At 37.3% G+C, this 17,462-nt stretch overlaps 1 protein-coding gene across 2 annotated transcripts in view; it reads right to left on the reverse strand.

Annotated features, from left to right (window-relative positions):
• Positions 1-247: 247 nt before the first annotated feature.
• Positions 248-17,462, reverse strand: part of Moe (moesin) — a 107,663-nt gene continuing 90,448 nt past the window's right edge. For both annotated transcript variants that reach the window (XM_089632571.1, XM_089632570.1), the window contains 9 exons: positions 17,210-17,332; positions 12,964-13,115; positions 12,132-12,362; positions 9,424-9,684; positions 7,747-7,852; positions 6,420-6,554; positions 4,108-4,254; positions 3,572-3,781; positions 248-2,011 (listed from right to left, as the gene is read on the reverse strand). In XM_089632571.1, coding sequence (XP_089488697.1) covers positions 1,847-2,011; positions 3,572-3,781; positions 4,108-4,254; positions 6,420-6,554; positions 7,747-7,852; positions 9,424-9,684; positions 12,132-12,362; positions 12,964-13,115; positions 17,210-17,332 — 1,530 coding nt within the window. In that variant the 3' untranslated portion in view covers positions 248-1,846. The remainder of the gene's footprint in view (positions 2,012-3,571; positions 3,782-4,107; positions 4,255-6,419; positions 6,555-7,746; positions 7,853-9,423; positions 9,685-12,131; positions 12,363-12,963; positions 13,116-17,209; positions 17,333-17,462) is intronic.

Raw genomic sequence — 17,462 nt, forward strand, 5'->3', positions numbered from 1 at the left:
TTAAATCCTTTTTTATATTAATACTATTGCAGCATATTTTGGGAAGTCATTGACCAAAGGACCTCCGTAGATGAGCCGCCACTGGTCTTATTGCTGAGCACAGTTTTGAAATAAACAACGGGAACTAGTTGATAGATAAACTTAGCTAAGTAAAGAGATGGTGTGTTCTCTATTTTCCCGCAAAGCGGGTACTGAAACCAATAATAATTTTATAAGGTAAAGGGTAAAATAAATAAAACAATTTGCATATTTTATAATTTTTTTTATTGGAAAATAAATTCCTTCCTAAAGTGAAAAGGCAACATGGTATATAGAATAAAATAGAAAACATTAAGAGGCTCCGGCTCCGCTAAGAGTCCTATGGTTTGTTTGTTTATTTACAGTTATCATTGTTTGTTTGTTTGCTTGTTTGTTTGTTTGCAGAGCCCCTAACAGAGACACCAGGCGGCGCAGCAGACAACACCAAGATGGAAACGGAAGTTGAATGGCACTAAACATAAATTAAAATAAGGCCGTTAATACCGATATAATACTAAACGAAAGGAAGATAGTAACTTGGAATGCCTTCAAAATAAATTAAATGACCATACATAATACAAATTTAACAGAAACAATTATTGCAAAGTGAAGACGGATCACTCGCATCTGCCATTCCCTAATTAACAAACACATCCCGCGCTAAACCAGAGGTACAATATCATACGGGTTACTCTGGATCCACTATCAAAATGTGCACTAACTTAAAGGCACGTAGTTACTAGTTAGTAGTGTTTCCTCCGAGTGATCCAATCACTAATGTCTAAGTCACTAGATCTGATATCTAAATGTCTGTTTTTACAAAGGAAGGCCACGCACTGTCATCCGTCGAATGCGACGCAAAAGGCAGATATTTGTGAACTACTAGCAATACTGCAGTAGTGCTATAGGAGGAGTATGAATACAGCTCCCCACACGCAACTGTTCCTCCTTACAATTTATTTTATATATAAAAATAAAACTACATACATGAAAAAGATATATTTTTATATTCTAAAAATAAAATTCTCTGGCCGTCGCTCTACACTTTCAATCGGAATATTCCAATTAGAAGCGTTTTTAATCAACTTTTTCATTCTATCAAAAATATTTGAAACCTCCATTGGATTAATTAACATTTCTGAAGGTTTTAAACATTTCCGTTGGGAACTTAAGTCCCATTCTTACTACTTGAGCTTACGGTCAAATAACATAACGACGAATAACATTCTGACTTGCTTTAATAATTCAACAGCTCCAAATTCAACAATGCTATCCGCAACTTAGTCAAAGTCTTATTGATATATCAAATCTAACTTGTACATAATAAAATTGGATGTGGTAAATCAAAAACATGAAATGGCTAACTTGATATAGCAATTTAATTTGGAGCAATTGAGGTACGCAGCATTCACTGAGTCATATCTCTGGCTTTCTGAAGTGTTCAATTTGTCATTATAAATTTTCTTATTAGCAATACTTGTTATTCGAATTAAGTAGATTTTTTTTTAATAAACAGAAATAAACTTCTAAAAATGCAGTTCAGCTTGTTTTACAAAATTTTAAGTAGATCGGAAATGAATTGATGGTTTTTAATGGTTACACTTGTTGGCTGGTAATGCTATTATTATTGTCAATGTACAAAACAACAAACACAAACTGGTCAGTGTAGCCAACAGAACAAAGCATTTAAAGAAACATCACGCATGTATCATCAATATCACCAAGTAACGAGCACCTCAAATGGGAGAATAGTCAGTATCGGTTGGATGGAGAGAATGTGTTGGGCTGGAGTGATGTATGTTGGCGAGGTGTGGACAGGGTTACATGTCTACATGTTCTCGAACTGATCAACCCGCCTCTTGGTGTTGCCCTTGCGGATCTCCCTCAGGGTCTTGTACTTGTCCCTTCCCTGGCGAACGTTCTCCCGATGGATCTTGTCCATGGCCGTCTCCTTGGTGTCATCACGGGACAGCGCCAGGTCTTGCTTCAGGGCCTGCAAAGATTGGTTATTAGTTAACACTCGCTTATTGAACCATAATAAGAATAAAAGTCGATATAATCTAGTTTTTTAATAGTAGTGAATGGTATAAAAAGTCGGGGACCCCCGAGGAAGACTAAACGCATCATCTCTGCACTGGAATGAGATACGGACGTGAATAAAAGTTTATTTATTGTAGCCATGTTTTCAGGTACACTAGAATTCACAACCTTGAAACTTTACTCCAAACCATAACCCCGAGCAACGCTGGGTACACGTCAGCTAGTATTAAGGCGGCGATACACATGCCTGTAAAATGGAACAGTAGCTTGCATGCATGTTAATGGCATGTACAAGTTACTGGCGCAATGAGAATACACATGCAAGTTAAACTTGCATGCAAGTTGCGTCCTTGCATGCCTGTATTTGCAAGACGTATACACATGCCAGTCACTAGACAGTACGTATCTCAAATCACTCTGAGACTGAGTAGTCTCAAGCTTTTTGGCAATGGAAAACATTCGAAGTGAATTAAATATCATCGTATTGCAATTGGCAGTACAATGTGTGGCTAATTTAATGAGAGACTGAGCTACTGGCATGCCCGTACCTGTCACGACGTTCACACATGCCGGTTTCATAGCCCCCCTCGTCCCCTCCCTCAACTTGCATGCCAGTAAATCAAATGTTGTGCAATCTACTTGCAAGGCAGGTACAGGCATGCAAGTTAGCGTATACACATGATAGTAGCTGGCATGTGCAAGGAGCTTGCATGCAAGTGTGCCAGCTACAGGCATGTGTATTCCCGGCTTTATATTAACAAAAGTTTCTATCGGTTTGTTCTTCATACAAATCTAGTTTTATTTCGAGATTGATCAAATTTTCACACTCGACCTTCAAACCATCCCCATCGCCTTTTCCCTTCCCTTGAAACAGAATAAAGTCCTGGGTAAAGCTGGACGCTTCAGTCCTAAATAATTTTTTTATATTTTATAAATATTAAAAAAATTACAATTTTGGTGACTTTCTCAACTAACTTTTAATTTGGATGTAGGACAAAGTGTTGGATAAACACGCTCGGAATGTTGTTTAATTTTGGTGGACTTAAGAAAAACTGTGTCTTGATAACACATTAAAAAATTATTTTTTTTCACTTGTATCGTATAAATAAATGCTTTCCGAGAACAACAGCATACTTAAATCAATTTCACCAAAAATGGTCTGTTGGACAAAACTGAACTAGAGCGACGAAGTAACCAAATTCTTTTAAAACATATTGCGTAATCAAAGATCTAAGTTATAAATTGCAAAAACATTTTTCTATCTAAGTAATAATTTATAATTTACACGTAACTAAATACCTTATAATGAAGATCTTAGCCTAACAGAATATTGTAAAAGTTAAGATGTCCATTTTAGGAAATTTATATTAGAAATTAAAACATGGAAAATCGATAGAAAAATGTACACATTTGTATTAAAATAGCAGAGCCTCAGATTTAATTATATTTTAGAAGAATTTGGTCACTAGTGTAGAAGTGTTAGTCCTACTAGCTCCAAATATAACAAACTGACCTTGAGCTGATCGTGCAGGCGTTCGTTACGCTCGGCCAGCGTGCGCCGGTCCTCCACGGGGTCCACTACATTGTCTCCGGCGCCCATCAGGTCACCGCCACCGCCGTTGGCCAACTCCTCCTCGGATCCCTCCTCACCGTCCTCGTTGTCCTCGTGCACGTGGTGATGAGTGGGCGTGCTGGATGCCGCCAGGAGTGCCGCAGCTTCGTGCTGGAAACACATATTATTACATTTATGTGAGCATTCTTGTTAGAAGTTCAATTAGACCGTGTTCAGGTAGCGGTTACGGGTCGCTCTTCCTTTGTTACTCCGTCTGTCCTGTATATCTGGTTCAAAGAACTCTGCAACTTTTGCTTTGAATTTAAGTGTCATTTTTAATATTGGAAGTGTTTGTTTGGAGAATTCAGGCAAGCGACATAGTACCTACCTATTACATATATCATATCTAACAGTAAATGATTTTAATTGTCATTTTCAAAATTGGAACTTTGAAATCTGCGCTAGTTAATTTCAATACATATTATGATAAGTCTCACCTGCTTACGACGAGCCTCTTCAACCTCCTCCTGCAGACGCCTGGTCTCCGTGTCCTTCAGTTCCACCTCCTGCTGAATGCGCATCACCTCCTGCTGCTTAGACTGGATCTCATCCTCCAGTTTCTGCCTCTCGGCTGCCTCCATGTTCTAAAATACAAATTAAATGCATATTAAAATACAAACGAATCAATTAGTTTACACTATAGATACTTTCTGATGGTGATAAAGGCAGCACCCCGATAAGAAGTATGTTGTTAGCTTCTATGTATCCATATGCGGCTTCTAGATATAATTGGTCGATGGATGTTAGGTACTGACGATGGATTCTTTAGATAATCGTCGTTTTATTTTTAGGATGTCTCCCATGATTGCCGTCATTTAGCATTGAATTTGATACATTAACTATTGTGACAAGAGCACAGGTTATATTTTTAAAAAAGAAAGTCGAACATTCCCAGTTTACGAATAACCTGACAATATTTGAACTCCTACTACCATCATTAAAAGTGGAAAATGTTGCTTGAGCAACGATGGGGGCTACCCAGCAAAGGATTGAATGCGCTATGCCTAAATGAAAACCCGCCACTTTGGATCATTCGGTCGCTAACTGAAGGTAGTAATTCTACTCATATTGAATTTTCATTTATTTGGACATTCGCAGTACATGTTACTACAAATATTATAAGGTGCTAAATATTGAATTATACATAGTTAATGTACCTATTACGTATGTCCTTAAAGTGTGTTGGTATTTTAAATCTGGAAGAATTTGTGGGAAGAGATGAAGAGAAAATTTATTCCATGGTTGACTTTTTTTTTTATTTTTTATAGTGAATACCTCACAAGAGTCCCAACTGCTCCCGTCTGGAGCCAGTGAGACCATGGCATCCCCAATTGGGGGATGTTGTGAGGCTGAAGGTGAGTGGGGAAGGGAAAGAGGAAGGTGGGGAAGTACCTGGCTATTCAGATCTAGTCACTAAACACGGCTAAAGCCATTTGGAGCAACGTTTCAATTCTGAATGGTGGTCTTACACCAGGGCGATACTGGTAGTATCTTCCACTCTGGAACGTGCCGCAAATATACTATATATTATTTTAATTAATTAATTGTGAAATAACACAAATTAATCAAATAAAATTTATTTGCGCACGCCGGGTTCGAACCCGCGACCTTCGGAATGGCAGTCCAATGCGTTACCACTGGACTATGCCGGCCGTCAGATATTCTTGAATACAGACGCGTAGCGTTATTCATTATCGATACTCTGTTTTTTAAATCATGGCAATCCGTATACTAGTGATGGAAATAAATCGATTTTTGTAAAATCTCGCGCGTTTACGTGAAAAGACGTTCTAATGTCTTGACGGCTATTATCATATTTACGTCTTTTGACGTTCTAATGTTCTGAGTGGTTAAGTTCTTTGTCAATGCTTATTCCGGTCAGTTCTTCTTGTCACATGATATCCGATTCTTCAACGTTGCATTTCCATAGTCAAAATGTCCTCAAACTTAGTTTTGAAGTCTGTGTGAAGTACATTTAAATGTTGAACGTCATTATATTACCCTGGACGTTTTACAAAAACAAGTTGAGGAACTAGGAAAATTCGCAGCTTCCAATGTGCAATGTTTTGGTTCAATATATTAATTCTGACGAGAAAAGGAACATAGACTCTATTTATATACCTCAATTAACAACTTTACGAAATATAAAAATACAAATATCAAATAAGTAATTTCTCAGTCTATTATATTTGTGTTAGGTCTATTGTGTCATTTACGGAATTCCTAAATGTTGACTTGAGGTAAATGGGGGTCCGCTCGTATGTACCCCCATTTGAATCTCGTGGACCCCCAAATTTTTCTCTCGCTGGCATAGACCCCCAGCGTGCCGATATCGACCCATAGACCACTTTGGGAACCTCTGGTTTAGATCATATATCTAACCATGATAGTGAGGGAGACACAACGATTTCTATGAGACCATATGAGCTGTTCCCAAAAGTTCCCGTTCCCGTGCAAATTAGCCTTTGAATATAAAGCGTGGTGTTTTCTCTTTCTAACACCGTTTAGATCATATTTCTAACCATGACAATAAGGGAGACACAACTATTTCTATGAGACCATACAAGCTGTTCCCAAAAGCGTGTAAATTAGGCTGAGGGTTTAAAGGGATCCGAAAGACTCATGTTAGAAAGTGGGTCACTAATAAGCCTCAAAGATCATAATTATATGTGCAATAGAACTTGCAACACCAAAACAGTTGTATTTTAATTGGACGCATTCTGGACATATTCATAATGGTAGGACATACCTTAGTTTCCTCAAGACGAGTCATCATGGCTTGCAATTCATTCTGTCTCTCTTCCAACTCTTCCTTGGCGGCTTGCAGCTGTCGGAGCTGCTCTTCCAATCTCCGGATCATATCCTGGGCTTCCACAAGGTTTGCCTGCAATACCACCAAATTATTTAGAAACCTCTGATTTCCTTTCACACTTAAACTGTGCAATTAATAAAAAATATCAGCACTATTCACAACTCAAAATGAGATTGACTTAACTTAGTTTTTTGTTAACAGGATAAAAAAGAAAATTTATTTATTTATACTCCTAAAAAGGCTATTACATAAAAGTGTTCCATGTTCATCAATTTCTTTTTTGGGGCTATTTCACCTTTTGGGTTATATATTATTTTTAATTCTGGGGAGGTAAAAGGTATGAGAAACCAAGCATTTACCTACAAAATATGTTTTAAACGATTGAGTGAGTAAAATATGTACAAAAAAACTGTATGACTTAAACGATGAATGCGGTAAAAAGATACATAGAGGACAATCAATGATTTAAACGATGAATGCGGTAAAACGATGCATAGAGGACAATCATTGATTTAAATGATGAATGCGGTAAAACGATGCATAGAGGACAATCATTGAATTAAACGATGAATGTGGTAAAACGTTGCATAGAGGACAATCATTGATTTAAATGATGAATGCGGTAAAACGATGCATAGAGGACAATCATTGAATTAAACGATGAATGTGGTAAAACGTTGCATAGAGGACAATCATTGATTTAAATGATGAATGCGGTAAAACGATGCATAGAGGACAATCAATGATTTAAACGATGAATGCGGTAAAACGATGCATAGAAGACAATCATTGAATTAATTGATGAATGCGGTAAAACGTTGCATAGAGGACAATCATTGATTTAAATGATGAATGCGGTAAAACGATGCATAGAGGACAATCAATGATTTAAACGATGAATGCGGTAAAACGATGCATAGAAGACAATCATTGAATTAATTGATGAATGCGGTAAAACGTTGCATAGAGGACAATCATTGATTTAAATGATGAATGCGGTAAAACGATGCATAGAGGACAATCAATGATTTAAACAATGAATGCGGTAAAACTATGCATAGAGGATGATCAATGCAATTTATTTTTGCAAGTTTTGTATGACGTAAATTCAGGACTGGAGTTTTTCTTCACTATTCTTCAATGATCTCTTTTGTAACAGATGTTTTGTCATGGAACCGTTTAATATTATAAAAACATGGAACTATCTTCATGTTTACGTTGATTTAATGTGAAATCTATTGGAGAAATAAGAAAAATTATGAACCTGTGATCGCTCCATTTCTTCCTGTAGACTACGCAGACGGTCTTCGTATTCCTGCTGTTTGCGTTCCGCTCTCTCTCGGGCTGCAATCTCCAGCTGCAGCTTTTCTCTGGAAACGTAAATCATTAGGGAGTTATTAATATTGTGTTTCCTACACACATCATAGCCATCATTAACTTGTTTCCTACACACATCATAGCTATCATTATCTTGTTTCCTACACACATCATAACTATCATTAACTTCGGAAACCATATGAATAGATAAAACATCAAACAACGTAATTATGTACACTGATTTTGTCATGAGAACATTGAAAACAAATTTTAAACTTTCTTCCACTTCTTTATTTTAACTGACCGGATCAGTCCTGTAGACGTGATTGTTTGAAACTGGTCAGTTCAGTTAAATAAACGAATGGGATAGAGTTTAAAATTGGTTTTTATTATACTCACGACAATGGAATTCCATCAAATTACAAAAACAGACATTTAAAAAAGTGAAAACCCTGATTTAGATTTTCAGAAGAGTAACATAATATGAAACGCTTACAACTGTACTGTTTTAATTTTCAACCACTTTGAAATAAATAGGCACAATAAAATTACAATTCGACATGTCCTCTGTCTGTTATTTACAGAAGAAATCTTACAATGCTGTTATTTACAGAAGAAATCTTATAATCCTGTTATTTACTGAAGATTGCAAGATTGACAGTACCTACAATACTAGGTAAATAATGACCTGCTCTGAGATGACGGTAATGAATTAAGCGCTGCTATAAGGATAATAAAGTTGAAAAAAAAAAATTTATTCATTTTATATTATTTTTTTACTTCCGATTTAGTTGTCCGGGTTAAGTCTTCCCCAAAGGAAAAACTTAACCCTTCCACTCACTTTTCCACAAATGATCAGCTAGTCAATCAACACTATGTAAGTGCATTATATAAGTAAAATAAATACAAAACAATACAAGAACAACAACACGTCAAATCACCAGATATCAAATGGGAAAAAAAAATTCACCGTCTCCAGATATTTTCATATCAGAGGGTTCGGCTCGGTAGAACTTCTAACAGGGCCTATAAATCCTACTGATCCCTCAACATAAATATTTAAAAAATCTTTTGTTATCCTACATGTATTCAAAATGACCGACTTTTGCATCTTTATATATAAATTTTTTGATAGATCTAATACGCCTAAATTTTTAATTAGAGAGCTAGGTATAATGCCAGTAGCCGAAATAACGAATGGTAATATTTTTATAGTCTGAGAATGCCAACATTACATTACATTATTATTTTATATTGTATATTGTGATAATTATTGTACATAGTCAATTTCTGGAATGGTGTTTGCGGATTGTTAACTAAATTCTTTAACTGTTTTATAGGTTCTCCTTGATTACGATCAGAGCAGAACATACTTTCAGTTTCGCCCTTGTGCAAGACCACCATTTAGAATCGAAATATAGCTCTTTAGTGACCTGATCTGATTAGTCAGGTACTAACCGACCTTCTTCTGGACATCTCCTTCCCCTCCCCGCTCTCTTTAGCCTCACAACATACCCAAAAGCCACTATTGCCACGGATTCTGAGCAGTTTGGACTCATGCTTATCTTATTTACATAAAAAAAAAATATAATATATTGTGTAAAAAAAGTATTAAATTAATTACCTTTGCTGCTGCTTGGCGATTTTTTCATCCCTAGCTTGCGCCTTCATCTGCTGTACGTCGATGGTGTCGGGTTTGCGGCGACGCATATAGAGCTCGTGATTGCCCATGCACAGCGCGAGGATTCGTTTGTTGATGCGCACGCGCGGCGCGAAGAACACAAAGTCAGGCGCCTTCTTGTCGATGGGCTTGATGATGAACTTGCGCTCGCTGAACGAGATGTTGCGAATCTCTGACCAAGGGAAGCCAATCTTAGGAGTTAGCCTGGAATTCAAAGGACAAAGGTTAACCACAGAAGAATTAAAATGTACACCTTTGTGAGACCAAAGGTACCAACCGCAATTTGGAAAAAAAAAACTTATGAGATATTTTTTATTAAATATTTTTATATTAAACGACAAAAAAGTGAGGTGACGATAACGTTCGTAATATATTCTAATAAAATAAGTGTGTTTTTATATATTTTTTGCTATCACTAATTTTAGACACAAAACACGTAAAGTGAGCCATTTTAATTTTTGTTATGTTTGCATTAAAAATTTTCATATTTCAAAAAATATATGTTCATTTCCAATAATAAAATATGATAGCGTATTTTACCACCTTTCAAAAACAGTTTTTAATTTTCGGAGACCCTCAGAAATATTCCAATTATTTGAATTTTATTGCAAAGCGGAAATACTCCTTCCGTCTGACAGAATATGGCTGAGGTCTAATAATATGAATTAAAAACATCTATAATCTTTCAAGAAAAAATAATCCTTTATTGGCCTGTCTGAGTCTTATAGTACGAGAGCCCACGACCAAAACCATGTCTCATAGCAATACGGCAAAAACCCTATAAAATCGTTAGATTGTATGATTCTGAACCCGACTAGGTGTGTAGTAACGGTCGAAAGTGTAGCAACTGCGTGGGAGGCCATTTCTGCTGTGTCAAAAAAAAAGACAGTCGGTATTATAGCAATACGTCTGATAGTGAAAATGTACATAGATTTTATAATTGTATTACGAAAAAGTTTGTTTTCAGACATTTTGCGCGTAGCATATAGCCTGAGCGCATTTTTTAAAATGTCAACAAATTTAGCCGACCTGTATCATAGCAATACGGATAATTTTTTTTTCAACTTTTCGTATTGCTGCCATGATTACCAAAAACCTGTTTTCAGACACTTTAAGTGTAGCATATACTCCCAAAAACGAAAATAACGTTTCGGAGTCGCCTGGCCGACGCCTCTGTTAAATGTTTTTTTTTAAATTTACAGCCTTCATAGATATTCAAGAATCTCCCTTGTCTATTATATGTACTTTGACAGAAGAAGACGTTGAAGATCTCCCGAGCGACGTCGAGAGTGATTTCGAAGACGACGATTCCGAATCCGACAGCGATTGAATACGAGAATATTTTGTAACTTTGAATAAACCGTTTTTTTTTCAACTTCATCCCAGTTTCCTTTTGTGCGATTTATTTCAGTCCTTCAACTTCAATGTTACGGTTTCGGGTAAATTCTTTGTTAATTATCATCTAATAAATTCAGGGTCGCAACGTATTCATTGGTTTGTAACAGAAAATTCAAGATGCCTCAATACGATTTTTAAATGATATCTGAGTATCGAAAAGTTGTCTGATAGAGAAGGTGCTACACTTAATTTGTCTGATATAAATTTTTTGCACATGTGGACAACTTATTTTATCATGTCCAACAATTTTCAGACATATTGCTATGATACCGATCGGTAAAATTTGTTAACATTTTCAAAACGGTCTCAAAATTTAATGCGTTCACATTTCCGTCTGAAAATTGTTTTGTTCGCATCAAATAACCAAAATTTACTAATAAAAAAGATTTTCAGACGTATTGCTATGAGACATTTTTTTTGTCTCATTTTTAATTTTTTTAAGTGATTTTACGGGTTTGCGCTACACCACTAACGTCTGAAAAATATGTTTCCGGTATCTCAGAACTATCATTCAACTACAGTCTGCAAATCAGACATATTGCTATGATGCAGTTCGGTAAAATTCTTTGACAATTTTGAAAATTCGGTCAGATCAAACGCTACGCGGAAAATGTCTGATATTGGTATTTTCGAGTTCAGGATAATCGTATCTATCGATTTGATGCGGTTTTGGCCGTATTGCTATGAGACAAAAATTTTGGCCGTGGGCTCTCGTACTATTAGGATTCGAAAGGAATGTTAATTGGTTTGTAAGCACAGTGTAAAATGCAAAACAAAGTCTAACAATAAGTCCAATCATTTTTATCAATAAACATATTTTTGAGAATTTTCTCCAAAATGCATGATTGAACTGAAAAAAGAAAGTGTTATTTCTGCACTCATTTATTGAAAGGAATGCCAAACTGTGGAATTGATATGATTAATGCTGTTTTCCAAAACAGTGCTGTTTTATAAATAAATAATAATACACAAAGAAAACAATGTTTTTGTAAAACCTGCACTTAAGGTAAGATTTCAATTGAATTGCAAAAAATATTTTACCCTTGTTTATAATCTTCGTAGATATCTCCATACCAAAATGCTAGAAGAGACATTAGCGGGCCACACATGTATGCTTCGGAAAGAACTTTCCGCACGCCGGTTCAGGCTGCCGCGTAAAATAGTAAAGTAACGGTTTACAGGGCAGTCCATTGTGCGTACGTGTGAGGGTTTAATCATTCAGCAGTTTGGAAAATTGAGATTTAATGACTTACTTATCATCCTTCTCATAGATATTGAGTCCCAATGCGTCGACTCCCAGCCACAGTTCGGTGCCCTTCTTGTTGCGGATCTCGAAGTAGTTGACACCGTACATCTCCAGATCTTGCGCAATCTTCAGGTACTCCATCATGGCATCCTCGCGCAGCATGGCGCGGTGCTCGTGCCACCAGGTTGTGATGGACTGTTCCCATTCGTCCTTTGACATCTTGTGCTGGTCCATTACTCTGGAATAGAAGAGTTACCGTTTGATTTAAATATTTACCAGACAGTTTTATTGCAGACCACCCATTACAAATGGAAACTTTGCTTGAAATGGCTTTAAGCTATCTATTCTGATTCATATTCCGCTGCTCTACTTTCTTCAGCCTCACACCTTTCCCAAAACAACCATTCTATATTTTTTTAAATATATATTATATTACATCTGAAGTTTTAATCAACAGGCCCTAAACATAAAAGGCAGAAACAGAGCTGCTAAAATTGTCGGGACAGAGAGTAACTTGACAAAAAATAGCCATCACACAAAGATCCATGCTAGATATATATCTTGCAAGATAAAAAGAAAAAGGAAACAGGAGAAAAAAATGGCAGTTGAAAATACCTTCATGGAAGTAGCACGGTTAACAGAATAACTTTTGAATTCCAATATCAACGGATAGTATCCTTAAACAAGAGGCCACGCATATATGTAGAAAACTACGGGCTCTGGATGTGAAAAATCCACCAAGTATCGGTAAAACTGACGGAGGCCTATGTTCAAAGCTGCCACCAGAAGAAGGCATAAGAAGAAAGTAGTTATCAGATAAGATAGATAAAGGGTTGTACCTTTGCGGCAACAGGCGATCGTTGGCCAGGAATCCAGAATTGTGGTTGGCTTTCTGGAAGTCCCCATGGCGTGCCTGAACGGCATACGAAGCTAAAAGTACAGACGTCTCAGGCGGGCAATATATCTCGTCTGACAGGATGGCGTTCTTAACCTGAAATCAATAAAATCTAGAAAAAATTCCTTCTTTCGAGAAGTATGAACAGTAACTATAGGTGAAAACTAAACATGGTTGAAAAGGAACAAATGACTAAAATGGAAAGAATTCAGTTTGTAATGTTTTTAACGTTCTATGGTCAAAACAAAGGAAAGAAGCCAGATAGATCTTCTTAACGGATTAATATTTTGCTCGTTTGATTTACAACTTCCCGCGGTTTATCAACCCTTCAATCTTAACGAATTAATATGTCACGTTGTGTCAATTTTTTGTTTCGACAGGGATTAATTCATTGAAGGATCCTTTTAATTGGTTGTGGTAACTTTGGTTCTTTTTAGATGAGGCGTGTTACATTCTGTATGGTTCGAAAATAAGACAATGACCGACTACCCTGATTTTAACTACCTTTTCCTACCTTGTTTGCTCGCCCAAACGTTTCCGGTTGCTGCAGTTGATAATGTACTAATATAATGAGACAATTAATTACAAATTAAGTACATGAAATTCACTATAGACAATTCAATTCAAGATGCACAAGATTCTAAGTTAATGATTTGACTATGGATTGTTAGTTTTGTGAGTTATTTCTATGAGTAGGTATTTTCGGGAATAGCTAGAGACAAAACATGTGTTGCTTTCGATTGGTCTCCGTCCAAATCCCACCCATCAACGTGACCAGCTCGAGAGCAGCCAAGTTGATGGTCCAATCCCAACACCTCCAGAAATGAATTGAATATCGCTCAGCGACAGATGAGATAATGACATGTTTTGCCTCCTGCCGGAGGGTGATGAAGGTGGAATGTGGGTCCTTGATGGTAACTGTTGATGTTGATGTTGATGATGAATGATGAAGATTCATCTTATACCGTTAGGTACAAGGAGCTGCTCTGGTCCGGTGGCATGATAGCCTGGTGTCAGGAACCATTTGGGCCACGTGGGTAGCGCGAGGTTTAGGTCGCGTCAACCTCCCCCAAATCGATGATGAGTTGAGCTTCGCCAGCATGCCGAAAATTAGGAGTCCACTCTACTAACCTCAAACATAAACATATACTGAAGTGGTTTGCATCAGCAACGTCAGGAGTTCGGGAGTCCCGTGAACACCCCTCTGGTTTACGCTCGTAAGGATAATGATGAATTCAGCTTCAGTTTGTTCGACTTCGCCTCTGCAGTCACGCTACTCCAAATAGCTCCTGGCTCCAGTCTATACAGCTTCTCGTTCCAGTAGAGGTAATGACACATATTTATCATATGTACAATACAGAACATACTTCAAGTCTTTCGTCCACACTCAAAATAGTCATGTCAATATTTAATTTGGATGAGGGCGTCCATCCGACATAACGAATGTTCCCTAGACGGGAGATTTTACCCCACTTCAAAGTCATGGTCATTCGCTCTATCGTTTGTTACCCTCCGTTCGCTTCAAATATCAAAGAATGGTAGAAATTGATATCCTCGACTTCCGGCGCTAAGGATCAGGGATACTGGAATCATCAGGTCGTGAATCTGAAATCATCCGATCTCCGTCAGCTCAAACGGTTTCAGTCGGAGTCAATTTCCAACCTAATTCTGGATGACTTCTCCTCCTATAGTGGGGTAAGTACTTATTGAATTTGACAGGAAGGACGTCAGAAAGCGCCGAAACAACTTCATATTCGTCACGATCCCTTCGTTCTGTCAGCGAGAAAATCCTCCTCACACGCCAGCCAAGAATAGCATAGCCCTTATCCGCTTTGTTCCTTCGTCTACCAGCTAACTCAAGTAGGAAAGCCCACTAGCAATTTTCGTTCCCTTCGATCTGAACTCAGTGAAAGCGTCCTCTCACCAGCTGAAAATACTCGAAACAGAGGTCTATTCCGGGTGACTATCTAAGGCTGGTCCGCCAACACCTTCGACAGAAACCGGTGCTTTTACGGGAATAACTCAACCACACCAATAGCAGGGGAAAAAGCCGGCGCTGCTATACTAAAATAGACGTTATATCGGTATCCAGGGTTATCGACTTTGCTAACACAAGAGTCCCTATTAGGCAAGCCAATTACAAATTTCGTTCCCTTCGCTTTTGTCGCTTTGGTAAGATAGGACAGCCTACGGAAAATTCGTACACTCCGTCCCCGCCAAACTTATGAAAAATGAAAATCTCACTTCATAGAATAGGAATGCCAGACAGATGAATTCTCCCGGCGGCTAGCTGTAACCCGCTGCGTTATCCCGATTCAAAATGAATGAAAAGAGTGATGTTTGAATAAGTTATATTTAATTAAATATATTTTATGAATTCCGTATAGAATAAGTTGAATTCCCAAGGAGGATACGACAACTCATTTTCAAATAACAGGCATTGAAGCATTTAATTTACCGTTCTATCCGTTACTATAAAAACACTGCATAAATACGATGGTTTGTGTTCTATAAATTTTGGCGCTAAATATAACTACTAGAGAATTATTAAATCATTTTAAACTCATAAACAATGTCTATTGTTGGATGATCTAAAGCGGTTTCAGGGTAACCGTTCTTCGCCCCTTTTTTAATGGCCAGGTCTCGTAATTTATGACCTCCTTCGCTAACGGGTACCTATAGTGCTCAAGTTGAATACCCTTACTTCAAAATACAATTGGATTATTTGGTTTACATTAAGGAAATAAGTGTTAATAATTAGATTATAATAGACTTACCGATACATCTTAGTGTCAACAATCCAAATAATTATAAAAAAACAAACACAGTCACATGCAGAAAACTCATGCTGTTAGAAAACCGCACCTTCTACACTAAATGATTTTAGCCGTGTTCGCGTCCCGACGATTAATTCTTGTTGACGCGCTTCCTAGTTTTTTACTAACTCGACTATCTTAAAACGCTGACCGATCCTGATTATTCCTGACCGTCTCCCAGACCTTGAAACTCTGACCCCCTTGACTGTATTTCCCGCCTCCCAACGTTTTCAAACTGACTATCTTGAACCGCTTTTTCCACCCTCGACTATCGACTTTCTTCTTCCGTTCTTCAACGCTAACTGTCCCGACCGTCTCCCCGCGCTTTCAAATCCAGACTATCAAAAACTGACTACCCGCCCGCGCTCCTTAACCACGACTATCGACTTGCTTCTTCCGACCTTCAACGCTGACTGTCTCGACCGTCTCCCCGCGCTTTCAAATCCAGACTCCCCCTTCTCAAACCAACCCCCCAAATCACCATATGCGATTTCTAATTTATTTTCTTTTGAATTCTGAATGCTTTTTGTTTTCAAAAGACAGAAATGCACTAAAGGAACACATCAATTATGGCCCTAGAACCTGTCACATTAATTTTAAATCGTCTCAAAACCAATAAATTGTTACTCCTCCAGTGAAATGTCTAACTCTTTGTTCAAAGGATGAAACTTGACTACCCCCAGTCCAGTGGCGTGTTGGCCCACCAGCATTTTAGCTCGGCTTACTATTATTAACCACCATCACGGAGGTCTCTGACGATACAGTCATGTTCCTATTTTTTTTTTTCTCTACCCTAATAAATCTAAACACTTGTTTCTAAAGCAGCTTTAAGGCCAACATCTGGTAAACTCCTACTTCGTGAAATCAACTGAAAAATTCTTTCTAACCATAATAAATCAACAATAACAAAAATTTATCCCAGGGCGAGTCCATCACAAGTTCAGTGACACAAAATTGGCAAATACAATATTGCGCGAAGAGGACACAAATATCAATACAAACACTGCAGATTGCATATTATCATTCTTTACGTATTACGTTTATTAGAAGATTATTGGCAAAGAAGAAGAAAAAAAAAAAGAAAAAAAAAAAAAGGCAAAAGAAGCGTTCATATTTAATTAATATTAAAAATGACCAATGCCCCGAGTATTTAAGGAAAAGCTAGGCAGACCGGTTCTGTATCAATAACAGTTAAAATGAACTGATGCAAAGCTCCAAGTATTGATAGAAAGGGGAGAAAAGATTATTTTTTAGGTATTCAAACTCCACTGCTCTACCAGACAACTCTTACTTGATCACAAGAAGTCTCAAATAATAATGCTGAATGTTGAAGGATTAAGTTCATAATATTGAATAGATTTAGCAGTTTTGTACCTGAAGGTAGAACAGTCGAAGGGTGATATCTTGAATGAGTTCCTCAGCCACATCTTCGGGGTAGAATTTTGCCCGGAACTTGAACTGCAGTGGATTTTCTTTTTTCACATCTTGGTTCATGACCTGGAAATAAATAAACTCGCATAAGTACACCTCTAAGAATACACAAATAATAATAAGGACTTTTCAAACAGTGGAAAAATAAATTTAAAACAATGGTAACTCAAACAAGCTTTACAATTTAACAATACAA

The sequence above is a fragment of the Hesperophylax consimilis genome, chromosome 6, assembly GCF_061612785.1.
Source record: "Hesperophylax consimilis isolate HC1 chromosome 6, BYU_Hcon_1.0, whole genome shotgun sequence".
Lineage (NCBI taxonomy): Eukaryota > Metazoa > Arthropoda > Insecta > Trichoptera > Limnephilidae > Hesperophylax > Hesperophylax consimilis.